Source organism: Ursus americanus, chromosome 33 (genome assembly GCF_024610735.1).
Source record: "Ursus americanus isolate L20-20 chromosome 33, mUrsAme1.1.p, whole genome shotgun sequence".
In the NCBI taxonomy this organism is placed as follows: Eukaryota; Metazoa; Chordata; class Mammalia; order Carnivora; family Ursidae; genus Ursus; species Ursus americanus.
Window position 1 is genome coordinate 22,705,558 of NC_142159.1, and position 26,023 is coordinate 22,731,580.

The 26,023-nt window shown below is 49.3% G+C and overlaps 1 protein-coding gene across 1 annotated transcript in view; it reads left to right on the forward strand.

Annotated features, from left to right (window-relative positions):
* Nucleotides 1-26,023, forward strand: part of MTOR (mechanistic target of rapamycin kinase) — a 122,801-nt gene that overhangs the window by 90,519 nt on the left and 6,259 nt on the right. The window contains exons 32-54 of the mRNA XM_045776888.2: nucleotides 1,624-1,739; nucleotides 2,943-3,020; nucleotides 3,229-3,336; nucleotides 6,314-6,439; nucleotides 6,537-6,668; nucleotides 10,202-10,317; nucleotides 11,259-11,376; nucleotides 13,884-14,135; nucleotides 14,811-14,911; nucleotides 15,777-15,873; nucleotides 16,128-16,226; nucleotides 16,512-16,634; nucleotides 16,749-16,931; nucleotides 17,340-17,474; nucleotides 17,692-17,866; nucleotides 19,159-19,294; nucleotides 19,855-20,002; nucleotides 20,638-20,760; nucleotides 21,915-21,997; nucleotides 23,387-23,459; nucleotides 24,057-24,131; nucleotides 24,519-24,654; nucleotides 25,326-25,391. Coding sequence (XP_045632844.2) covers nucleotides 1,624-1,739; nucleotides 2,943-3,020; nucleotides 3,229-3,336; nucleotides 6,314-6,439; nucleotides 6,537-6,668; nucleotides 10,202-10,317; nucleotides 11,259-11,376; nucleotides 13,884-14,135; nucleotides 14,811-14,911; nucleotides 15,777-15,873; nucleotides 16,128-16,226; nucleotides 16,512-16,634; nucleotides 16,749-16,931; nucleotides 17,340-17,474; nucleotides 17,692-17,866; nucleotides 19,159-19,294; nucleotides 19,855-20,002; nucleotides 20,638-20,760; nucleotides 21,915-21,997; nucleotides 23,387-23,459; nucleotides 24,057-24,131; nucleotides 24,519-24,654; nucleotides 25,326-25,391 — 2,799 coding nt within the window. The remainder of the gene's footprint in view (nucleotides 1-1,623; nucleotides 1,740-2,942; nucleotides 3,021-3,228; nucleotides 3,337-6,313; nucleotides 6,440-6,536; nucleotides 6,669-10,201; nucleotides 10,318-11,258; nucleotides 11,377-13,883; nucleotides 14,136-14,810; nucleotides 14,912-15,776; nucleotides 15,874-16,127; nucleotides 16,227-16,511; nucleotides 16,635-16,748; nucleotides 16,932-17,339; nucleotides 17,475-17,691; nucleotides 17,867-19,158; nucleotides 19,295-19,854; nucleotides 20,003-20,637; nucleotides 20,761-21,914; nucleotides 21,998-23,386; nucleotides 23,460-24,056; nucleotides 24,132-24,518; nucleotides 24,655-25,325; nucleotides 25,392-26,023) is intronic.

Consider the following 26,023-nt stretch of genomic DNA (forward strand, 5'->3'; position numbering starts at 1 on the left):
GTTAGACACAGGTAAAAATGGCTCTTCCTGGGGAAGCCAAGGAAACCAGTGAGCAAGCATTGAAATTGAGATATTTAGTGAGGTTTGTTTGGTATTGTTTATGTTAAACAAATTACTGGTTCATTTTTTTCTCTTATAAATAAAATCTAGAAGTAGAAATTTCCAACCTAGTGTCCTGGTTCCACTGTCATTCGCCTCTGTCCATATTTTGTGCTTTGCATGAGACATCCATCTTGGGGTCTACCTCATGATCTGGTATGGCTGCTAGAGTTCCACCCATCAAGTCTGTACCCCTAGCTGGAATAAAGAGAGAGGACAACTTTCTGTCCCCTTTTATCTCTTAACTATTATTTTAGAACTTCGCTAAAACATATAAAAGTGAAGAGAATAGTATAATGACTCCCCATATGCCCTCTCCTCCAACAGTTATAAATGTTTTGACAGTTGTATTTTCTATTTTCCTCCTTGCTGCCCAACGCTCACCCACCTTACTCCGACTCCCTGAGTATTTTAAGGCAGAGATTTCTTCTTAGTCCCCACAGACGTGTAGATTTCTGACACCAGGCCCCAGCTGAGAGGATTACCATCTATTCCAGAGATGTTCTCAGTAAGAGGGGAAAGAATCCACAGGCTGTCCCAAGTGAAGAGCTTCACCTATGGAGTCCAGAAGAAGGTTACATAACCTTCTACCTCCATTCCATCCCTCTTGAGTCACAGAGCTTATATCCTTCCCGTTCATGAGCTCTGGGCTGGATCCAGAACATTTTTCAAAAACAAATTGCTTCCTGAGGAGTCATTGTTTGCCATTTGCTTTTGCCCAGAGGCATAGAGAATGAATGAGCCGATGATCTGGAGTGAAAAGCAGGAAAATGCCTTGTAAAATGAGCTGCCCTGCAGTTTGCAGCTAATGAGGCTGCTATCTTTTCTGCAGATGGCCTTGGAAATGTTGGCATGTGATACGTGCTCACCCCGTCAGGGGAAGTGAGTATCTCTTCCCGGATGCAGCCATTTCCCCAGTCTGCCCGATACAGAGACTAGGACATAGCCCATCTTTCTATTATAACAGAGCCTCTTAAAATATTTATGTCCTCCCTCCTGAGGCACAGGTACTGCCAGAGTGAGGCGGGCAAACTGTTTGTCTAATCCTGCCCCCTGTCTGGGTAATAGCCACTTTCAGTTGTTTAGGGGAAAATGTAATTTCCAACGTACCATTGAACTGTGAGCTGCTTTGCTAGTAGGGAAGAAAGCCATTCCATCTCACCTAGAGAAACCTGAGAGAGTTCTCTGGGTTAATGAGGTGCTACATTAAAGCCTCTTGACTTGTAGGCTTTGCACTCACTCGGTTTCTCCCATCGTTCATGGAACTCCCTGGGGCAGCACTGGAGTCCTGTGTTTGGAAGACAGATGTGGCTTTGTTTGTTAAATTGGTTCGCTCAACCCCATAGAGTATAGAGAGTCTCTGTAGGGTTTTGATACGTCAGGCACAAGTTTGTCTTGTTTGAACCCCAAACTAAATGCAGGTAACAATGAAAGGCCTATTTGAGATGCTGCCTTAGCCCAGCAAGCCGACCACCCTAATGCTTTTCTGTGTGTGTGTGTGTGTGTGTGTGTGTGTGTGTGTAGGTCAGTGGGACAGCATGGAGGAGTATACCTGTATGATCCCTCGGGACACCCATGATGGGGCATTTTACAGAGCCGTGCTGGCACTGCATCAGGACCTCTTCTCCTTGGCGCAACAGGTAAAAACTTACGTGTACTCAGACCATCGAGCAAAGAAAAGATAATATGTCTGCCCTGTCAGTTCCTAGGCACACCGTGCCTGTGGAAAAGGGCTAATGCACTTCCGCTGTGGTGTTCCGCCCTGTGAGCTCACGGGCATCTAGGCTTGGGAGCAGAATACTCAGAAGAAGACTGCCAGCACATCCGCCAGGGCCACCTTCTGCTCTGAGAGGGACAAAGGAGTTCGGGAGGTTACCATTTACACTGTTCTGGAATGAGCTCAGGTCATCATTGCATGCTTTGAGCACTTTGCTAGCATTCCTCGTAGTAGAGAGAGACCGTCTGTCTCACCCGAGGAGGATGGGGACAGCAGCAGCCCCTCCCCCCCACAGCAGGGGTCAGTCACGAGCCTCTCCTGGCTGTGCAGGGGTGTCGCACAGGGATGACCTTCTGGGAGAGCTAGCAGTGTATTTGAAGATCCCGTGCTGGCTTGCAGAATAAAAGAATGAAGTAACCACATCCTGACGGGCACTGGACTGGGGGTAAATGACCTGAGCACTTAAGGGATGGGGACACGGTCCTCAATCTCAAACATTCGAGAAAGAAAAGTTCCATATGCAGGGTGTTTAGTTGATGAAACGGAAGACTCAAACGGCAGTCCCGTGGCCATCCTCTGAGCTGGGATTTACATGACCAGAGCTGAGGCCTGGGCCGTCCAAGTCGCAGGCACGAAAGCCCCCATGACATGGGCAGGTTTGGGTGTTCCTCTGCCAGGAGCAGAGGCGCTCCCTCATGAGGACAAGATGCTTAGAAGCCAATGTCGACCACATGGGGCTACTGAGAGTGTGGATAGTTCAGGTTCACAAATGTGTCCAGCAAGGAAAAGAAGAAAGAAAGCAGGTCCGCAGGCTGTCCTCTGGAGACGCACAGTGCTTCCATCTCTAAGCCTGCATGTTCGCTCCCTAGTCCCAGGATTCAGGATGGTAAGCTTGCGGTTGTTATACATTCTGTCTGTTCTGAGAAATTGGATAACATTCTTCTTTAGCCTTACAGATCTGGTAAAAGGTTTCCTCCCTTCTTCAGTGAACTTTTCTCTTTGTCACTAGAATTTAAGCGAAATGAATAACCTCCAGCCAGCTGGCAAGCCTGAAAAAAACAGCACCTCCCCCCCCCCACCCCTAAGCCTACAGCTCAGTTCTGTGTTTCTCCTGTTTCTCTTCTAGTGCATCGACAAAGCCAGAGACCTGCTGGATGCCGAGTTAACCGCTATGGCAGGAGAGAGCTACAGTCGGGCATATGGGGTGAGTGTCGAACATTCTGCACAGAGTCGTTTTAGAGGCTCGTTTCAGTTCTTTTTTCAGCGTGGCTAATTGAGGGCTCCCAGGCAGCTGGGAACATGCCTGTGTATTCTCAGCAGATACCCTGCCACCAGAAGGAATGATTGAAATGAATCCTGGCTTTTGGATTGTTCATGCAGTATTAAGTTGGAATGTGATTTGCTTCCAACAGGCCATGGTCTCTTGCCACATGCTCTCCGAGCTGGAGGAGGTTATCCAGTACAAACTTGTCCCTGAGCGACGGGAGATCATCCGCCAGATCTGGTGGGAGAGACTGCAGGTGAGGCTGCTAGAAAGCCCCAGGTAGCCCGCCCGCTCTCCCTCCCCTGCTCTTGCTCAGCACACGCTGCCTGCCTCCCCACAGAGGCTGGGGTGGCATTCAAGGCAAAGCGCTCAGAGGCTGTGCGCCTCGGCCCTTAGCTGTGAGCGAATGACCGGTTCTCCACACTCCTCTTAGCCTTCTCTAGGAACACAAGAAACTGTTTAGTAAGTGACACTTAACAGACAGCCTCAGAATCAGTGGTTCTCGGCTTCAGCTGCCCAATAGGATGACCTGCAGGGATTTTTAAAATCTGGATCCCCCGGCCACTTCCCAGACCAAATAAAACAACATTTCTGAGGACAGACCCAGGATCAGTATCTCTTCAGCCGCCACAGATGCTTCCAGCGTGTGGCCAACATAGAACCACTGCTCTAAATCTACTTATTGGCTGCCTGCATCCAGCTTTTTAAATGGGGCTGCCTCATGTTTCAGCTGACCAGCCCCCACCATTTATAGTTCCTCCGGTCACAGTCATGCACAGTCTCTCTTCAGACTGTTTTCTACTGAAGTTTCCCTCCTGGAGAAACTTCTCCAAGTCCTCCATCAGTGTTTTCATTGTACATTCTGATCATTTGAGCATGAGGCACAGTCAGTTCCAGAAATGGGAGTCGGCAGTCTTAAGTGTTCTTGGAAAGGACAGTTCTCCCATTCCTTTAGTCGGGAGGAGGGTAAGTTCATGTGCAAAGGAGAGAAAGCCTTCACCACTCCGGAAGCCGCTTGTCCCCTGTGCATCGTAATCAGCCTTCTCGGTTTTAGACTGTTCCTCTTGGCCCATCCACACCTATTTCCAGATTCCGTCTCCAGGCCAATCAGGGTCTGTGGTTCCAAGCCCCTCGGTAGGCTGTGACAAACCCTTTTCAAGCCAGGCTGCATTCCTGTCTGGGAAGCTCAGGGCACATTCCACTGGCAGGCAAAGAGCAGCGGGCAAAGGAGCGTGTGTGAATACAGTCGTTTGTGCTCTGCAGTGAGCACATGCGGTCCTTTCATAGGTTTTATTAGCAATTATGAAATGCCCGGTGAATGTTTTGGTGGAAAATTGTCTACTGGACACCAGAAAAGAATTCCACAAAGCAAGCATTTCCCACCTGACTTGTACACACCCCTTTTTTTTTTTTAAGTGCCCATAATGGGGTGAAGAGTTTCCAAATCAGAGATCTGATGAGTCTTCTGCCATTCTAACAAGGGAGGCTTTATCCAGATAGAGACCCAGACGGGGGTGGAGTAAACGCATCTTGGAGAGGGGAACCCCGTGTTTGACTTTATCATGTCCCTGTCAGCATCTGAGGCCTTCACGACTTTCCTGCCTTGAGACAAGATGCTTTTTGGCTTATAGGGAGCCAGATTATTCCAGCATCTGGAAGAAACTAGCAGATGATGAGAAGTTCCCAAAATAGTCACTCAAAGTACTTTTTCCTGTTTTCATAACTTTCCAAATCACTGTTGTCACACTTAATGGGGTGGAAAGATATGGTCCAAGGCCCGAAAATAAAGCATTAAGTTTGTGGTAGAAATTTGGCTCTCGTGGTTGGCTTGCTGTCAAAGCACTCAATGAGCCGCCTCGGTTGGAGAACTGCCATTTTGCGGTCAAGTCATTTAAGTTGAAATCCCCTGCCAGAGTCTCCCATGGGGCAGTTTGAGGGCTCAGCCTTACTTGCCTTCGGTTCTTTGTTTAGGTTCACCCTGGATCCTGTCATATTTAAAAGCCTGCAACCATTGTTGCTAGACTCTCAGACTCACCTCCATGGAGGACGGCTCCTTTGGTTCTGTCTGTCTTGCAAACGGACAGATTTGCCGATGGAGAGACAAGCCCCGCTCCCCTGGTGGTTTGTCTCTGAGTCTGACTTCTTACAGCAAAAGTGGAAGAGAAGAGGCCTACTTACCCTCAGGAGTCTTTGATATAAAATTAGCCTATTCTTTTGATAACAATGAATTCATCCTATTTTTTAATTAAAAAGAATTTATATGTGTGAGTGAATGAGGCGCTTTTCCTTCTATATGCACTTTTTGATCTGAGACCAATGAAAATGAAGCAGAAGGAGTCTAGGCCAGTGTTCGTGCGGGTTCCGGCGTTAATAACCTCAGGACTGTCGACGTCACCACCTACAAGCAGCACCATTTGAGAATTTGTTTAAACTTCTTTTATACTTTATTCATCTTTCAAATTTTGAGTAATACTTTTCTTTAAGATTTTATTTTTAAGTAATCTCTACACCCAGCGTGGGGCTCGAACTCACAACTCTGAGATCAAGAGTCACACACCCTACCGACTGAGCCAGCCAGGCACCCCGGAATGATACATTCGAAATAAATTGAATTTGTCAGTGATCGTCTTCTTCAGCCAGAGGAGCTGAAGCAAAAAAATCAAAGTTAAAAATGCACTATTGGGGCACCTGAGTGGCTCAGTTGGTGAAGCATCTGCCTTCGGCTCAGGTCATGATCCCAGAGTCCCAGGATCGAGCCCCACATCTGGCTCCCTGCTCAATGAGGAGTCTATTCTCCCTCTGCTTCTCACCCTACTCGTGCTCACTCTCTAAAATAAATAAATAAAATCTGTAACAAAAAAAACTGGCTTTAAAAAAAAAAATGCATTTACAATCCAGAAAAGAAATTTAAATAGTTTAATTCATGTCACCTTTATCATAGCCCTCTGAAGTTGGTACTATCTTTACCCCCTCTTAGTGGTTAAGTAACATGTGTGGCGTCCCCCCAATGGAAAGCGGCAGCGCCAGGACTCACGCATCAGAGCCTATACTCTCCTGATCCTCGGATTTTGAGAGGTTCCTAAGAAGTGTTTTTTTTCATAGTACCCTTCACTTGAGAAAGCTAAGGTTGTAAAAATGAATTTTTTTTTGTTCAGGGAAGGTTTTGCTGTTGCTTGTTGGGGGTTAAAACTATAGCAGAGGACATGCCTAATTCTCACTCCTGAATGTTCCAGGGCTGCCAGCGTATTGTGGAGGACTGGCAGAAAATCCTGATGGTGCGGTCGCTCGTGGTCAGCCCTCATGAGGATATGAGGACCTGGCTCAAGTATGCCAGCCTGTGCGGGAAGAGTGGCAGGCTGGTGAGTAACCCCCACCGCAGGGTGGGGTGGGAGGCTGAGGAGGAAACGGCCCTCCTGGTCCCGTTCTGTTTACAACCCAACTTCTCTTGTTTTTAAGGCCCTTGCTCATAAAACCTTAGTGTTGCTCCTGGGAGTTGATCCATCTCGGCAACTTGACCACCCTCTGCCAACAGTTCACCCTCAGGTGACCTACGCCTACATGAAAAACATGTGGAAGAGCGCTCGCAAGGTCTGTATCCGAATCCTTCAGCAGTAGACCACGTTTCTGCAGAATGCTCACTGACCGGCTTCTCACCGCCCCGGGGCCCAGAAGGAAACCGCATCCAAACCACTGTGTCAGGGAGTTTGCTCCTGTTAGGAAGCTGCTTGGCCTGATTTCAGAAGAGAGTCGTATTCGAGGGCCTGCACGTATACCATTGATCGCACTCTTGAGTGTAGTGACAGTTGTATTTATTAGCAGACAGAGTATGCTGGAACATAGGAAGGGCACAGTTTCTGCCCCCGCCACCTCCCAGCCTCCCAAGAGAAAGTGGGCTGTTCGGTACCCAAAAGGCAGCATATTTGTGAAAACATAGACTGGAAATTTCATAAGACCAGTTTGGTTTTTCAGACTTCTCGTCTCCTTTCCAATCATCAGTTGGGATTCAGAAGCAGCAACACCCAGCGTGTCATGCTGAATCCAGTAGGGAGCTTCTTCTTGGAGCCAGCATAGAATTCCTCTTACTTTATTGACAGAAAGGTCCTTCCCCGGATAGGGAAATAGATGTGGCTCTGGGTGGAGGTTTTCGTTTTATTTTTTGAAACGCTCACCCTGGATGATGGTGATGATTAACAAAAAGTTGGCCCTGGAGGCAAAATCAGCACCCACTCTGGCTCCTCATCCCCCTTACCAAACCGAAGGAGCACCCCAGCTCTTCTCCTCGCGCCATTGTGGTCCCCACGGCAGGGCCTGCTGGGAGAAAGGAGGGCAGAGCACCACTGCAGCTGAGGCTGTGGAAGGCACGCTTAAGGAAATCCGGGGCCGTGTCTAGAAGTTGACTTCTTTTCGGGTGGTTGACTCTGTGACTACGAAAGCCACCCAGAATGGGATCGGGACCCTGCACCCCACCACTGGGCCTTCGACGGGGGTTCACTTCAATAGGAACGGCCCGAGCTCCATTCTCCACGTGTGTCGTTTGGGAGTTTTGTTGACTTTTGTTGTTTTGGGGGGTTTGGTTTGGTTTTGTTGTAAGTCTTTGCAAACTCCCCGGGGCATTCATTCAAAGCCTGACCTTCCTCCAGGCAAATGAGAAAAACAGAAGGTGCTGGATCTGAGTGTAGTCTGGTTTCCTTCCTGTGTACAGCGTCCAAGTGTTTGAACGTCGTGCCGAAGGCAGGCAGCAGGAGCCTCTTGGCTAATGTCTCAACCAGGGAGTGGCTTCTTTCAACATATGACCACAGTCCAACCTGTCTACACGTTATGGCCTCTTCTTAGGAGCCCAGATTCTGATGGGAGACCATGAAACAACAGGCATTAGACATTTAGAAACGTCTTCCAAGTTAGGTGCCTGAACTTCAGGACCAGAGCTAGAGATGTCACAGCTTCACGGGAGTTCAGGAGTCACTCATAGAGGTCCAACTGCATAATAATAATCGTGCTACTGAACAAGTCCCTTTTCCTCTCTGAGCTTTACTTTCCTCCACTACAAACAATTCAGTAAGCAATCATATTCTGCCTTGGGTAAGGTAGGTGAAAGAGTTTGAGAAAAGCAGAGCCTGCTTTGCAGGAAGGTGTCAGGCAGAAGGTGTATGTCCAGTGTTTTCGTAGACAAGCCACTTCCCAGAACCTAGAGGCAGGCCGATCCTTCCGTGAAATCTCACTACACTGAGAACATCAATCTCGCCCACCAACCAGGAGTACGACACACAGCTGAAACTCTGAGCGAGGGACAAGCCCCTTCCCTTGAATGGCCAGTCCTTCATCCATAAGAGAGAAAATCAGGTTTTCCGTCCTCGCTTCCCGGATGTGGAGAAAAGAGGGTATTTTAATGGAGCACTTTGAATTCCTTGAAAATAAGTGGCCTCCACACCACAGAGTAGAAAGATATAGATTCTCTTGTGCTGGATAAATTTACTTAATAATGAGCTTCAAATCCAAACTACCACGCAGCCCTCCCCGGTTTGGGCAATTTATATTTTGTTCTGCGCCTGGTTGAGTCTCCTGAAAGGAATCTGAACTGTGCGTCTGGACCGCCAGTGACACGGAGCACGGGTGCTCCGAACAGCCCTGGCGTCAGAGCTCCCGCTTTAGTTCTTACGTGCTTGACGGACACGCTGGGTGCACCAGCTTATCAGTCCCTCTTCTCATGGTTGATTTTTCCAGTGCTGCCTCTTAATTCTTTCTTTCCTTTTTAATCAGCTTTAAGTCTGGTCAGTGCAGTTCTCGCAGAGGAAAAACTAAAGGAACATTTATCACTTCTCAGGTGTGGGCTGCTAATGTCGTTCATTTTTCAAAGCCGGGGTGAGTAATGGAACCCCGTGAAGGCAGCTGTCTGAGGGGGACAGGCGTCTTGTTAACTGTTGGAACATCTGCGTGTCGGCCCTGTCCCCGTGCGCAGATTCGCTGCCTGATAAATTGTCACGTCATTCTGGCTCTGGGGTGAGCCCTGGCTGTTGATGCCAATTAATTCTTCGTGTTGAAAAGTATCTGAGGTTGGTCCTGGCCCCCAAGCCAGGGAGTTGTATTTTCCTTCAAGACCATCACTACTGACACGTTTCTATTTAAAAAAAAAAAAAAAAACGGAAGGAGACCATTCTGACCTTATTTATTTGAAGTGTTGATTTTCTCCCCCGTCTTCTTCTGCAGCAAGAACGCGTCACCTCTTTTTCACTCTCTCACATACAATTTCCCCTCTCTGTGTTGGTGGCTTTACATTCCACCATTTTTTCCATTGGAGCTTTCATGTCTATATGCTCGATCTTCACCCATGAGGCCCTTTAAAAATAGTATGGACCCCATTTATCAAGATGCTGGTGTGTGTGGACTTGTGGGCTATTACAGATGGCTGGTACCCTATTCCCAGATCTCTGACTCTGCATCTCTGCCCTTCCCTCGTTCCGCTCCCTTTTCCTAACCCAAGTGCCTCTGCTCCCTTGTATATCAAGTCCCATAGTGTAAATCGAACAGCTTAAGGATGCCGTGAAGCCACCCCGTTCACCTAGATGTCTGCTCAGCTCCTGTCTTCCCCCTATTTCACTTGGATGGTTGGATGAGGGGCTTTACCCCATCTCTGTGTTCTTATTTGGGTGCTGAGGGTTCTGTCGGATTTTTAAAACTATAGTTTGGGCTCTGCTGGAGTGTCCAAGGTATATAGAGTTCTAAACAAGTACTGAAGTTTTACGGGCCCGAAACAATCCCGCAGAAGCCTGGTTTCCCCCGGGGCAATATGGGTACCGTGAAGTAAGCAGTTGTTTCACATTTCTTCCTATGAATTGTTATTTTGGGATAACCAGGCAAGTAGCTTTTCCAAGGCTTAGCAAAAGAGCAGTACAGTTAGCCAAGGAGAGCTGAGGCTTGAGTTGGAAAAGTAGGAGTCTTCTTGAAAAGCCCAACCATCTCCCAGCGTCATGCCCTGCCCCTTGTCCTAGGGGCCCCTCACGCTGTGCTCCAGGGTGCTCTCCTGGGAGGGAGGTCGGCTCGCGTGCTCATTAGAGGAACGGGGGTTTCTCTCCCGCAAGGCCAGGCCGAATGCCAAGCGGCTCCCCGTGCTTTGTCCGGTACAGATCGACGCCTTTCAGCACATGCAGCACTTCGTGCAGACCGTGCAGCAGCAGGCCCAGCACGCCATCGCCACCGAGGACCAGCAGCACAAGCAAGAGCTGCACAAGCTCATGGCCCGGTGAGGTGTCCCCGCTGGCTGGGGCCAGTCGTGCTCCAGTCCCCCCAACCCTAGCAGCCTCTGTGGCGTGGCGGGAGTGCTCGGCGCTCCCTGAGCGGCAAGCTGGCGACGCCGCTCTCGCCTTGTGCAGTGGGAACCCCAGGCAGCCATCGCATCATGCTGCGCTGAGCCTCTGCTGCTGTTTGCCCAGACTCAGCCGCACAGAATCCATGTGCTCCCGTGCTCCTGGTGTCTGGCTTGGGCGTCAGACCCCTTGTCTGCAAATGCCAGCTATGCTGTTGCTTCGATGTGTGACTTTAGATGAGTTACTTAACCGCTCTGTGCCTCAGTTTCCTCATCGTATAAAAAGGGGATGGTGAGAGCTCCTATTTGTTAGGCTGGTCGAAGGCGGTATAGGAGGGTTAATAGAACAAACACGTCAGTCATTCAGAGCAGTACCTGGAAGAGAGCAGCAATCAGGAAATGTTGGCTGCTCATATTATCATCATAAATATGATCTATGATGAATGATCTATGTCATAATACGTAATATAATGCATGATATAATATGTTGATATGTATTCTGTCATTTATCATTAGAAATGGAGAAGGGAGAAGTGAGGGAAGCCAGTAGCAATCAATAGGAAAAGTTCCTCAGCAGCCGATACCCCCAAAAACTGAAGTCGGTGTGGGTCGGTCCCTACAGACCTAGCCCATACCGGATCCTGGTTGACGCTAGCATGGAAGGACAGGTCGAGGAGAAGAGATGATACATTCAGAATGCAGCCCTAACACCCGTTTTTTTCCTTCTATGTGGTTGAGAATCCTGGTGCTTCCATCACGCCTCTTCCTGGGAGCAAGCGTGAAGCTCGGGGAGGCTTTCGTGCTCTGCCGACAGAGTGGGCTGGTCCCCTTGTGGGGGGGCAGGGGAGCTAGCGTGGGGGTTGTTTCCCTGTGTGCAGGTGCTTCCTGAAGCTCGGGGAGTGGCAGCTGAACCTGCAGGGCATCAACGAGAGCACCATCCCCAAAGTGCTGCAGTACTACAGCGCGGCCACGGAGCACGACCGCAGCTGGTACAAGGTAACCCGGTAACCCCGGTAACCCCAGGCTTCCCAGCGCGCCTGCCCCGGCGAGAACCCAGCCCCTCACGGCCCTGCAGCTGCGGGTCCTGTGCCGGGGATTTGCTTGTTCGCAGGCCAGCAGCCAGACTGTCAGAGGCCCCGTGCAGGCGTCATGGAGACAGAAAGGGTGATAGAGTGTTACATGGGAGGAACACTTGACCACACACTATTACGTGTGTGGCACGGGGAGCACTGCTGCCTTACAGACGCTTAGCTGATTGTGTGGGACGAGCATCTGGACACACGGGTCATCTCTGGGACGTTATCTTCCCTTGGGTCATCTGTTCTTTCCCAGCTTCTTCCTGATTTCCTTTCCCTGCCTGCTCCTCATCTAAGAACTTCCCTTCTCTGTTTTTATTGGAAAGCTTTGGGTAACATCCTGTTACGGCATAGGGGAAACTTTTCAGGAAGATAAGCAGAATTTGAAAATGTATCAAAGATGCGGTTGACTGATAGAGGAGGAATTGGGGGGAGAACGCATCTTTGAGGAGAGCACATAGCCTTAGTTTTTAGGTTTTCCCTGAGGGACCCACCTCCTGGTAATAGCCGCTCGGTATAGCAGGTGTCATCGACTTCTTTCCAGCATTTCCTTAACTTGTTAATACTTTTTTTTTTTTTAAGATTTTATTTATTTATTTGACAGAGAGAGAGGCAGCGAGAGTGGAAACACAAGCAGGGGGAGTGTGAGAGGGAGAAGCAGGGTTCCCGCTGAGCAGGGAGCGCGATGCGGGGCTCGATCCCAAGACCCTGGGATCATGACCTGAGCCAAAGGCAGACGCTTAACCACTGAGCCACCCAGGCACCCCTTAACTTGCTAATACTTTGAGAATGAATCCCTCCGAGATCAAAACGTATATCTGAAAACACAGAAGCATCTACAGTAAAAATCTTACCCTGATTGAAGCATGCTTCATTCTGATCTGAAAAATGCCCATTTCGTGATAGCAGCAATAATGACTCTACGTAGGACAGCTTCATTTCTAGGCTGGAAAAACATATCCAGTAAACCTTGGATTAGCTGGAACCTTACCAGTTGGAAGTGTCTCCTCACCAGATTACTTTCCTTCACTCAAATTTTAGAAAAGAAACAAATCACGAGGAAAAAAATGGGACCTAGGAATGTTAAGTTTTTCTTTGTATGGGTCCTTTTGGGCTTATGCTATCTTACTGTAATGGTGTGGTCCTGTGTGTGTGCAGAGACTATTTCTGTCCTGCTCACCACATCCCCTGGCTCAATGCCTGGCACGTAGTGAATAAAGAAGAGCTGTTGAATAAATGAGGGTGTGGGGAAACAGCCTGGGCCATTACAGAATTGTGACTCACCAAATAAAAGGTCAATTATGATCAACCTACTCTGCTTAGGTAGAAAAATGGACACATTTATGTTAAAGAAAGGTTTTTAGCGAGGGATGCAAAGGAATTTCCCGATTGCGCAGAAAGTATATCCAGTGGAGTATTTAGTGTCCTGCCATCACCGCAAACTTACGAGGCCCCAAATCAAAGCGTGCCTCATGCTATCTGCACGAGGCAGGGCTGCACCCTCGGTTCCTGCAGCTCTAGGCCGTAGAGTGTGGATAGTTCCTCCTTTACCAAAATAAGCACCAAGGGCTTCTCCCAGCAAACAGTCATTGGGCACCGGCTCTCTGACAGGCCACACGTGGGCCAGATGGGAGAGCTGGACAGATGAGCGACATTCCCCCATGGCGTGCTCTTGGTGTGCTCCCTTCCCACTGACCTGGGACCTGGTTAAGACTTTGACCATCACTCCCCTACACCTGTGCTCTCGTAAATAATGTTTCATATCCGGCTGCCAAAGAAATCTTTAAAACCTAGAATGAAATGGGACCCCCTTGGCCTATTATGTTAGCCTGTCCACAATCTGACCCTGCCCTTTGCTAACCTTCCCCCCACCACTCTCCTTCACGGACTGCACTCCAGTCAGATCTTTTTCTTCATTTCCTATGAACTGCACTGTGCTGGCCACCCTGCATCTTCGTCCCTGACCTCCAGGCCGGGAAGTCCCTGCTGCTGTCCTCTTGTCCCCGCCTTGCCCATCGAAGGCTGCTCTTCAGTCCCTACCCCAGAAACCTCCCCTCTACAAAGCCTTCCCTGACCCTGGCCTGCCCATTGTCCATCTCTCATTGCCCCTCACATTTGCCTGTCCTTGGGTTGCTGGGCCCCCCCACCAGACCAGAAGGCCCCTGAAATAAGCACCTGGCTTGCTCCTCTTCGGGTGCCCCTCCCCTGCAGGCCTCACCACAGTCCTGATACAGTGAGGGCACCACGAAATGAAGGAATCAGGCTGAATCTAGTAAAAGGCCCCATGCCTGAGTGTGTCGGTGCAGTTTTCCTCTGCCGGCCACGAGAGGAAGGGGCGGTCCCAGCACTCTTCCTCAGCTTTGGCCTCACGCTGCTCTAAGGCCTTGGCGCTCCAGCCTCCTCATCTTCGACTCTCGCCCCTCCCAGGCCTGGCACGCGTGGGCAGTAATGAACTTTGAGGCTGTGCTGCACTACAAACATCAGAACCAAGCCCGGGACGAGAAGAAGAAGCTGCGGCACGCCAGCGGGGCCAACATCACCAGCACGACCACTGCTGCCACCACAGCGGCCACCACCACCGCCACCGCCACCAGCACCGAGGGCAGCAACAGCGAGAGTGAGGCCGAGAGCACCGAGAACAGCCCCACCCCATCTCCTCTGCAGAAGAAGGTCACTGAGGTACCCTTCCCTTCCTCCCCAGCGAGGACTGAGCCAGGCACCAGGCACTCTGAAGAGGGGGATGGTGGCGGAGCGCTGAGGAACCTGGGCTTCACTCTGAACGGAAGAAGCTAGACGGCGTGGCTTACTCGCCAGCCAGCATTGTTTGAGACGGTGCTTCTGTGCACGTGTTTGTATTCGAGGTGCTGCTCTAGCCACCAAGCTGACAACTGAGTTCCTGGTCATTCTTCCCATGAGAATGAGCTCATCCCCTTAAAGCCTGCACCTGTGTGTGTGGGTGGCCGTGCACATCTGTGGGTCCATTTGAGGACAGAGGCTAGCAGGATCTGTCCTCTGCCTTTTCCTCTCCCCCCACCCCGCCTCTCTCCGGCTGTCCCTTCAGAGTGCACCGGCGTATTGGCAGGCCTGGAGAGCAGCATGTTCAGTCTCGGCCCCCCCCCCCCCCCCCCCGTTTAGGAAGCCGCCGTTAGCCCAAGGTGCTAGCGATCATGACACAGTTGGCATTTCCTGAGTGCTTGCTGTGTGCCAGGTACTAATCCAGAAGCTTCTCATGCATTAACTGATTTAATTTCATAACCTCTCTTTGAGGTAGGTCCTGTTAGTATGCTGTGAGCCCCTTTTACGGATGAGAAAATGAAGGTAAGAGTGTCCATTAACATGTGTGTGTTCCAACAGGATTTATCCAAAACCCTCTTGATGTACACCGTCCCTGCGGTCCAGGGCTTCTTCCGTTCCATCTCCTTGTCACGAGGCAACAACCTCCAGGACACGCTGAGGTATCAGAGAAGGGTGGGGCCCCTGGTAGGCTGTGTGTGCAGCAGGACACAGGATGACTCGTGATGTCCCCAAACCCACCCCTCATGAGTCTGTCCAAGAGTAACCGATGACCAGCCTCCACCTGCCAGGACTGAGGAGAACGCTCCATGCGCTCTCTGTCACAAAGGGAGGAAGCACATCTGTTTGTGCAGTAGTGCCGAAATCCCCTCAGCTTGGAGAGGCCACTTAGGCAGAAACAAATGGCTCAGGCCAGCCAGTCCGAAGACTACGGGTGACAAGGGCAGCTAAGTCCTACGTTTACCCTGTTGCCGCTGGTCTCCAGGTGGCTTTCTGTATGTGCAAAGATTATCCATAGGTTGTGCCTGGGCTCATCTGTTAGATTTCTGGGACCCTCTACATTATCTGGAATAAAACAAGCGTTCACTTGGGATGCCCCTCCTTGTGTTGAGCCAAGTACTCACAACCACCACCAGCGACCCTCCCAGGTGGTCCCGAGACCAGACACTGGGGAACCACTGATTTCAGGCCTTGCCAGTTCTTCTTCTTCTTTTTTTTTTTTTTTTTTTAAGATTTATTTATTTTAGAGAAAGCGCGAGCAGGGAGAGGGCAGAGGGAGAGAGAGAGATTCCCTAGGCAGACTCCCTGCTGAGTGCGAAGCCAGCCCAACGCGGGCCCGATCCCAGGACCCTGAGATCAGGACCTGAGCCGAAATCAAGAGTCAGATACTTACCTGACAGAGCCACCCAGGCGCCCCTTTGCCAGTTATTCTTTTCTCAGGAGTCTTAAAGATTTAAAACAAACAAACAAAATGGACAAAAGCTAGGAAACTCAATTTTCTGTGATTTTCTCATTTTTCTTTGCCAGAGTCCTCACCTTATGGTTTGACTATGGTCACTGGCCAGACGTAAATGAAGCCTTAGTGGAGGGGGTGAAAGCAATTCAGATTGACACTTGGTTACAGGTAAGGCTGGCTCAGGTCTCACTCCTGCTCTGTCTCCTCCTGGGATCATGCGGTGTTCAGTGAACAGTGGTAAAGAAGGTCCCAAGGTCAAGACTCCATATTTTCTTTAGTTTCTCCCAGGGAACTGAAAGGAATGAACCATTTTAGAGCTTAATAGCATCTGCCACAACAAGTTTCAAGAGCTGGTCATTGTGCAGAATAACTGGTTGTTTCCACACCTCACATGCTGCACACCGTGTCTTTCTGAACACCAGGTTATACCGCAGCTCATCGCAAGGATCGATACTCCTAGGCCCTTGGTGGGCCGCCTCATTCACCAGCTTCTCACTGACATTGGCCGGTACCACCCGCAGGTATGTGGGCACCCTGGGCAGTTTCTCCTCAAACAGCTGACCTTTTGATCTGGATCTCAGCCTTTCCTAAGCTGCTCTAGAGACATAAGTGCAGGAAGTGGGAGCCAGGCATCCCGTCTGTCCGGCCAGCAGTCCCGGGCCCAGGGCCCTTCCTGAAGAGAAGGAGTTCCCCACCCGCCCCAGGATTGAGTGATGGACTCAAATCAGTGTCAGAAGCATCCTCTCCATCTCTCTTATCTTCCTGAAAGTCGGAGTTTGCAAGTGTTCCTTCCGTGTCTGCCTCAGGCCCTCATCTACCCCCTGACCGTGGCCTCTAAGTCCACCACGACGGCCCGCCACAACGCAGCCAACAAGATTCTGAAGAACATGTGCGAGCACAGTAACACCCTGGTCCAGCAGGCCATGATGGTGAGTCTTCCTCACAGCAGTGCTGCTGGCGAGAGGACGGCCTCTGTCTCAGACACAGGCCTTTCTGAGGTTAGCTCATCCTCAGTGCTTCTCTCTTTGCCCTCTTTGGTCCAGGTGAGTGAGGAGCTAATCCGCGTGGCCATCCTCTGGCACGAGATGTGGCACGAAGGCCTGGAAGAAGCATCTCGTTTGTACTTTGGGGAAAGGAACGTGAAAGGCATGTTTGAGGTGCTGGAGCCCCTGCATGCTATGATGGAACGGGGCCCCCAGACTCTGAAGGAAACATCTTTTAATCAGGTATGGGATAAGAAAACATGGCGTGACTTGACCCAAAGCCTTTACCAGAGCCCTTTCCCTCTGGCTTTTGTGCTGACTTGAATAAAATGTCCTCTGACGGAGGTCATGGAATATAAAAACACCAGCAATTTTAATTGTCACTGACTTACGAGAACCCTCCCAAAACTTAACTGGAAAACCATGAGATTCTTCCCCCGCACGTCTTGCTTCTCCTTACTTTGCCCATAAGCCGTCCCGAGACTGGGGCCTCCAGGACTGGGCCAGCACGCTGCCCTTGCTAAGCCTGGCCGAGGGCCAGAGCCATCCAGCCATAGCGTGTGGCCGAGCCGTTGTGCTGTCTGCTTGGGGGTTCAGCCTGTGGCGTAGTCCACACCTTGACGACTCGCGCACTTCTGCTTCCCCACTCAGGCATATGGTCGAGACTTAATGGAGGCCCAAGAGTGGTGCAGGAAGTACATGAAATCCGGGAACGTCAAGGACCTCACCCAAGCCTGGGACCTCTATTATCACGTGTTCAGACGAATCTCGAAGCAGCTGCCTCAGGTAGGCTCTTCAGGTTCTAGCAGCGTTAACTGTCATCGTCCCTTATGTTTTCCTTTTTGTGAACGTTCTGACACTAATTCTAAAGCATACGATTTTGCTTCTATCTGCAAACTGTGGGACAAGTCATTGCTATTAGGTATCTATTGAAAGATACCTAAATTGCATTTAAATTCTTCCCTGGAGGCAGAAAACTAACCCCTGTGGTAATTATTCACAGCTCACCTCCTTAGAACTGCAGTATGTTTCCCCCAAACTTCTGATGTGCCGGGACCTTGAATTGGCTGTGCCAGGGACGTACGACCCCAACCAGCCGATCATTCGCATTCAGTCCATAGCGCCGTCCCTGCAGGTCATCACCTCCAAGCAGAGGCCCCGGAAGCTGACGCTCATGGGTAAGGTCCCCTGTGCTTCTGCCGCCTGCGTCTCCCTCCCACCATGGCTGAACCCCTCCCCTTTTCTGAAATCACCGCTCACCGTTCACATCACGAATCTTTCCATGCCTCATCTCTCCCGTGTTTATGGAGAGAGAAATAGAGCACAAGCGGGCCTCTCGTTACATCCTCCTCAGGACTCCTAGTTTGTTCGTACCGTCGCGCGTGCTTAACGCCTAACCGCCCTGCGGAACAGGCGGAGGGAACTGTCAGGGTGTGTGGCGTGGGCAAGTGGGGGTGGCAGGCAGCTGCAGAGGCTGACAGGGCCAAAGGACATCCGGATGCAGGTGTGGTAGGTGACAAGCAGGGCTGAAGAAAGGTTTCCTGGGCTCTCAGATGTTCTCTTTCACCATCACTGTCTCTCTCTGTGGGAAGTGACTGTGTGAAAGGAACACACTGAAGTGGAAATGAGTTCTCACGGTGAGCTCTGTGACCTACCCAGGGTCGTTGCAGGAGGCCTGGATGCTGTGGTGGCCCTTCAGGGGTTCTCTCTTTAATACGGCTCATGCTTTTCAAATGCAGTAGTTATTCACCAGCACCAGTTCGTCGTGGTTCCCAGGTGATCCTCTCTCCATGGGCTGGCGTCTCCTGATACTAAAACATGGGTCAGTGAGGTTCTTCACAGTATTTCATCAGAGACTTGAATGAAGGACCTGTTTCCAGGGAAAGCCGTGAGCAGAGTAAAGAGAGCCAACAGGGAGAAGCTATGACTCACCCCACCCTCCAGACCTGAAAGGGCAAGGAGCCCATCAAGAGCACGTAACCTGGAAAGAGAGGCCATCCACCAGAAGCCGTAGCCCAGGTGGAGGGACACTGAACACTTCTAGAACTGGAGCCTGGCATGTTGTCAGAGGCAAACCCTTTGGTCTCTCCCTCTTCCCGCCCTCTGACTTCCCTCCTGCCAGTGCCCCCATTGTCCAAGCCCCACTGGGAGCCCAGGTGATGCAGTGTCTAGGGGTCGCCTGAGCAAGACAGAGAAGGGCAGAGAGTGGGTTGTGAGGGGAACATATAGAATGACCATTTCTGTGCAGAATCATTCCTGATCTTCAAAGACAGACCTGTTTTTAATTTTATTTATTTTTAATTTGACCAGCATTTCATTGGGGACCATCAAAAACAGGGCCATTCTTTTTGTCAGTTCTAGGATACTTTTCTGTGTGTGTGTGAAGCGTGACTGGGAAGGTACACATAGTTTCTGGGCGCTTGGGAGTACAGGGCTGGTCTGTGCTAACTGCTCCCACCATTCCTCACAGGCAGCAACGGGCATGAGTTTGTTTTCCTCCTGAAGGGCCATGAAGACCTGCGGCAAGATGAGCGAGTGATGCAGCTCTTTGGCCTGGTGAACACCCTTCTGGCCAACGACCCAACGTCTCTTCGCAAGAACCTCAGGTATTCAGGACACGGGGTGGGGCGGGGGGTGACACGGCAGCGATTTGACTGGTCTAGGGTTTCCTTACCTCCGTCCCCTGTGGTCCTGTCCCTTCACGGAATCGGTTTTTGACCTATGAACCTGACAGGAAGTCATCAGTAGCCAAAGTGTCAAACACAGCAAGAAGAATCGTCCATCCTGTTAGCGTAGTTTCAAGGGAGGGTCCAGAATGGACCATTGGACCGTGGCCATTAGACTAGAGATGCTGCACGTCTGGTGTGTTTTCCCTTCCCTGTCTGCCCTGCTTCCTTCCTCCTCTTTCTGTTAAGAACACGGATATTCAGTTGGAGGTTGTTTTTGGCTTAGAAACAATCACTGGGCTGCTCCCCGACAGCAGTGAGTCGGTCAGGCAGGTTGAGGAGGCTGGTGGTGCTTTCCCGCCAGTAGCGCGCTGCCTTCGTGCGCACCTCAAGGCAGCCCTGTGCGGGGGGCGCCATTGAACCGGCTTGCGTGTGTTGTGAGGGGGTCAGAGGTGCACTCTGTTTACCATCCGATAACCCTGCTTTCCTGCGGGTGCCAGCATCCAGAGATACGCTGTCATCCCCTTATCAACCAACTCGGGCCTCATCGGCTGGGTCCCCCACTGCGACACGCTGCACGCCCTCATCCGGGACTACAGAGAGAAGAAGAAGATCCTTCTCAACATCGAGCATCGCATCATGTTGCGGGTATGTGAGGAGGCTGCCAAACCCAGTGCTTTCATGTCTTGACGTAACTCGCAAGTTGGGAAATCTCTACAGAGCTGCTCTTCTCGCTCTTCTGTGTGTGTACGTCACTGAAAAATCTACTTGGGAGGATTCTCTCCTGAAGAAGTTTTCATGAAGGGGGTCCTAAAGCAGATTACCTCTAACAAACAGGACCCTAAAGCCCAGAAGTTAGGTGTTCAGCATTCTAGGTGAGACGGGACGGTATTATTTCTCAGGCAACGTGGATCGACCGAACGCCAGTTGTATACGGGGTACTGGCCACACGGGGAAATGATGTTAGTAGAGGTGTAAGTAGTGAGAAAGAGATGTGTTTGTTACCCAGAACCTTGATGCCTCCAGTGCTCTCATTCACACCAGTCGGCTTGTACTCAGGTGGGACCTGGTGTTTCACCCTTCGGCCCTGGCAGTCCCCGTGGTCATCAGTTTCCGTTGGCCACCCCCTTTTTCCTTCCTTTTGCACTGTTCTTACTTCCTTTTCCTTTGGGCTGGGGTGGTGAGATCCGAACCCGGCTCTGCCTAGACCCAGAGCCCCGTTTCCTCCTGGGTGGAAGCTGCCAGTCTGGGGCCGCTCTCAGAACAGTTGTGTCCTGACGCAGATGGCACCGGACTACGATCACCTGACGCTGATGCAGAAGGTGGAGGTGTTCGAGCACGCCGTCAATAACACGGCCGGCGACGACCTGGCCAAGCTGCTGTGGCTGAAGAGCCCCAGCTCCGAGGTAGGACGCGCTGGGCTCCTCGCGCGCCTCTGCCCTCTGACCCACGCACTCGTACCGGGGCTGGCTTTCTGGTTTGTTCATGTGCGCCTGGACTTGTGTTGGTGACGAGCAGCTGTAGATGATGTACCGTCTTTAATAACAGAAATTAAGTGGGCGAGCCGTGCAGTTTAGCAGATATAGATTTAGTAATTTCATGTTTCTCCCGTTTCTGATAATAGTATTTGAGTTGTGTTTAGGTTAAAGATATTAAATCTTTTTCATAGATGTTAGAAATTTCCTGCTCATTTGGTTTTTTAATTTTTGTTAGGGTATGTTTCTTGGTTTGGGATTTTTGTTTTTGATATATAGACATTTTTAAAAGTTAGGAGTTACCAAATTTTTGATCCTTTTCTTTGAAGTTTCTACCTTTGGCTTTATATTGAGAAAAGCCCTCTCCACCTCAAGATTATGTATCTTTCTACATTCATTTTCTTGTACTGATTATAAAATTTGTTTTTCCATTTAAATCCTCAACCCAATTCAGAATTTGATTTTTAAGATTTAAATTTTATTTTTTTGAGATGATTAGCCAACACCACAGTATTTACCAAATAATCCATCTTTTTCCTACTGTTTAAGAGAGTCCATTTTTATAATACAAAAAATTTTTCTGTGCCATTGGATTTCTTTCTGGGGCTCTTGTTTTATTTCGTGGATCTCTCTAAAGCCTATTTCTACTCAAGTACCACACTGTTAATACAACTATTAATAAAGAGTCTCTTTTCATTGGCTATTTTAATTTTTTCTTCTTCCAGATAAATTTTGGGATCATTTTGTCACAGTCCCCCCAAAAAAGTGCTACTGAATTTTGAGTGGAATTACATTAAATGTATCAAATAATTTGGGAGGTTATTACATTTTTATGGTCTTGGATGGATACTTTCATTTACTCGGGTCTTTGTATTCCTAAGCAAAGGTTAATTTTTTTTTCCATCTGGGTTCTGTTTATTCTAAGCATAGTTTACTGTTGTTACAATTATAAATGAGATCTTTATTCCATTTTATGTTATTAACTGGTTACTGATGGAACATAAGAAAACAACTGATTGAGGTGTAATTATGTTGAAGCCAGTTAGCTTCCAGAGCCTTGGTTCACGTGCACTCCTGTGTTCCAGGTGTGGTTTGACCGAAGAACCAACTATACCCGCTCTTTAGCGGTCATGTCCATGGTTGGGTATATTTTGGGCCTGGGAGATCGGTGAGTAAATTGATTTGGGTTTTGTAGTCTTTTTCTACATTATACCTTTCTTAAACAGTTCCCACTTGTTTTCCAATAAGATTTATGACCATCTGGTAAATAATTGTATTTTGTACCTTCGGGTCTTGTTTGCAGCATCAGCCGTAGTCCCTTTTTATTTATCCATGGAACAGAACAGCCGAGCAAACTAGAACCTAGTTCTTGGGTACTACTTTCTCCATAGGCTGGTTTAATATTTTAAAAACCATATACAGGGGCGCCTGGCTGGCTCAGTCTGTAGAGCATGTGATTCTTGATCTTGGGGTTGTGAGTTCAAGCCCCACATTGGGTGTAGAGCTTACTTTTCTTAAAAAGGGGCACCTAGGTGTCTCAGTCAGTTAAGCATCTGCCTTTGGCTCAGGTCATGATCCCAGGGTCCTGGGATCGAGGCCCGTGTCAGGCTCCTCACTCAGCGGAGAGCCTGCTTCTTCCTCTGCCTGCTGCCCCTCCCCCTGCTTATGCTCTCTGTCTTGGTATCTCTTCTCTCTCTCTGTCAAATGAATAAATTTAAAAAATTTTTTAAGTAAGTAAATAAATAAATAAAAATTTAAAGAATATGATTGATTTTACTGATTCATTAAACATTTATCAGTCACCACTGTGCTGAGATAAATAATTCTATTTCTGTAATTGAAACCAACCAAAGTAGATCCTTCTGATATTTTTGCATAATAAATTTATCCACAGTACTGACCGAAAAAGTAGTTAAGGAATATTCAGAAATTGACTCTCTAGAAGTCTTGAAAAAACTAGTTCCTTAGCGTCTGCTCTTTCTCCTGGGCTCACGTCTCATGCAACTATTTGAGAGTAAAAATAATTTTTCCCATAAAAATAATGAATTATTGTTTTTAAAAAGAGCCAGGAGAATTCCTGGTGACAAAAGCCAGATGACCCTTCCTAGATGGGTCTGGGGGCTCAGGAGATGGAACCCCGTGATGGGTGCTGAGGGGTGAAGATAGAGCCTCGTCACTCCAAGATGCCGGCACCGCCAGGCAGGGTTCATCTAGTGACCAGAGACCTCAGGAATGCAGCTCGTCATTCACGCTGATCAATCTTCCTTGCGGACCCGGAGCAGGGATCAGCAAACTTTCTCTGTAAAGGGCCAGAAAAGAAATAATTTGGGCTTTGCTGGCCATATGATATCTCATATCTACTCATGTCTGCTTGTGATACAAAAGCAGCCTGAGACCATACATTGCAAATCGGCAGGGCCGAGTCCAGAAAAACTGTGTTTACAGAGGCGGGGGGGCGGGCTTTGGCCTGTGGGCAGGGCCCAGACTACCACATCCTTGTCAATTGATTCATCAGTGCAGCGCTAGTGAGCCCTCTGGTTTCTCTCCTGTTTCTCAGACACCCATCCAACCTAATGCTGGACCGGCTGAGTGGGAAGATCCTGCACATCGACTTTGGGGACTGCTTTGAGGTGAGCCTGTGCTCCAGAACACTGTGCAAAGCTCACCTTTCCGGATGACCATTCTTCACCCTCTGACCATTCAGGCAAATTTAAGCTCAAAGTGCGTTATCCTGATCCCTGCCTCTCCTACCAAAGCAATAGAGAAGTGAAGGCCATGCTCGTTTGATACTTGCTGTAATTGGACTCTAACCCCTTTTGAGGCAAGGGCCCACTGTTCACATACCCTCTGATTCAGGAATCTTCTGCCAATCAATGCCAATCCCTGCATTGGCCTGCTGGTCAAAGGCCTGGGTGTCATGCACACTTGTCCTTTTCCTTTGTTCCTCCTGTCCCTTTGTGTGTGTGTGTGTGTGTGTGTGTGTGTCTTTTTAGTTACCTTTTGAATCTCTGTGACAAGTCCCCTCACTAAACTAAAGCTAGTTCATTTCTGTGCCCTAACTGAAATCAGTGCAAAGAACAGCTACCTGCCTTTGCCTGGCTTTAGCTAAAGAAAATAACCTAGCCTAGAAAAAAAAATAAAATAAAATAAAATACAAAAGAAAAGAAAAAAAAAAAAGAAAACAGTCTCGCCATTGGACTTGGTTTTTCTCTTTTATTTCCCCATAGGTTGCTATGACCAGGGAGAAATTCCCAGAGAAGATTCCATTTAGACTAACAAGAATGCTGACCAATGCTATGGAGGTGAGTGGGTCTTGGGAACAAGCTGCTTTGGACTGGGGCCAATACAGTCAGGACCGGCTCTGCACACAGACTGGCTTGTTCGGTCTCATCAGTTCCCCAGAAGGCCTGGGTTGGTTCTGTGGTTGTTTCCTGGTATTTTCCATTATGTTAGAAATGATCGACCTTTGAGAGTCTCACCATGCTTCACGTCAGACTTTGTGTCCTATGAATCACAGGCCTGACCTGACCCCTTGCTCTGAACACATTCCCAGCCTGCCACATCAGTAATGGCCTGTGTCTGCTTTGAAGTGCGGGTGACAGACCCTCTCGACTCACTTCTGGTTCTGAGGCCTTCAGGGGCAGGGCCGGGGCCGTTGACTTCTGTGGTGAGTGGCTCTGGTCCTGCAGGTTACTGGTCTGGATGGCAACTATAGAATCACGTGCCACACGGTGATGGAAGTGCTTCGGGAACACAAGGATAGTGTCATGGCCGTGCTGGAAGCCTTTGTCTATGACCCCTTGCTGAACTGGAGGCTGATGGACAGTGAGTATTAGCAAGTGCCCGGGAGCTGGAGCCCACACCCTCTGAACTGGGACTGTCTGACACGTTACATTTCACTAACCTTGCCCTCTGCCAGCCTGGAGCCTGAGCCGTATTACTGGACTATTGCGTTACATTTTCACAGAGCTGTTCCAGTGGCCAGAAGTGAATTTCAAGTATTTTTTCTTATTAACTAGAACGAAAAACACCAGTCATTAATTTAAATATTAATTAAAATACTTTCAGGATAAAGCCTGGTGATTTTTGTTTATTTGGATTTCATAAAGAGTAGCAAGCTGGAATCTTGACGGGAGACACAAACGCTTGGGATCTGGGGGCAGCAGCATCTCCATCTCCTCTCTGCTCCCCCTCCTTAGAAGAGGGTGACCGACCCCGGTGTCTCACCCACTGCCAATCAGTCCTGCTCTCGCCTTCTGTTATCTGGTCCACAGCATCTAAATTCAGCTCAGCGGCACAGAGTGTCCCGCAGGATTGCACACCCATGCTAACACTCACCCACCGAGTCCTGAGTCATCCATCCTCGCTCCCTCTTAGGGGCTTTAGCTTTTAGCAAAATTGCACTTTTATGGTTGTAAGAAAATATCATATCAACCAAGTTTCTTTCAAGTGAAAGTTTGAAGCCCTTTTTATCCTCTCTTTGTTTCTTCCCCTAGCAAATACCAAAGGCAACAAGCGGTCCCGAACAAGGACGGATTCCTACTCTGCTGGCCAGTCAGTAGGTGGGTCCATCCCCAGGGAGGCTGCAGCTTCTGCCCCCTTTTGTCCAGAGTGTGTCTTGAACAGGGCGAGCTCTACGATTGCCATTAGCAGGCGTGGCGGAGGCGGTAACATGCCACGAAGGGTGTTTTCTAGAGGCTCTGATGCAGCCCTGCAGCGATTCTGTCACTGCTAAAATAGCATCTAATGGGCATGTAGTTAACTTCAGAAAGTTGGTCTAGAAATATTTACTGAGCACATGTTTTTTTTATTTCATGCCTCTCAGGATGGAGTGGATACCTAAGGCTCAGAAATTTTGATCAAACTACCTGAGCTTAAGCTATAAAAACTCAATTGGGGGAGGCGCCTGGGTGGCGCAGTCGTTAAGCGTCTGCCTTCGGCTCAGGGCATGATCCCAGCATTCTGGGATCAAGCCCCACATCAGGCTTCTCCACTAGGAGCCCGCTTCTTCCTCTCCCACTCCCCCTGCTTGTGTTCCCTCTCTCGCTGGCTGTCTCTCTCTGTCAAATAAATAAATAAAATCTTAAAAAAAAAAAAAAAACTCAATTAGGGACGCCTGGGTGGCTCAGTTAAACGTCTGACTTTGGCTCAGGTCATGATCCCAGGGTCCTGGGATTGAGCCCCGCATCATGCT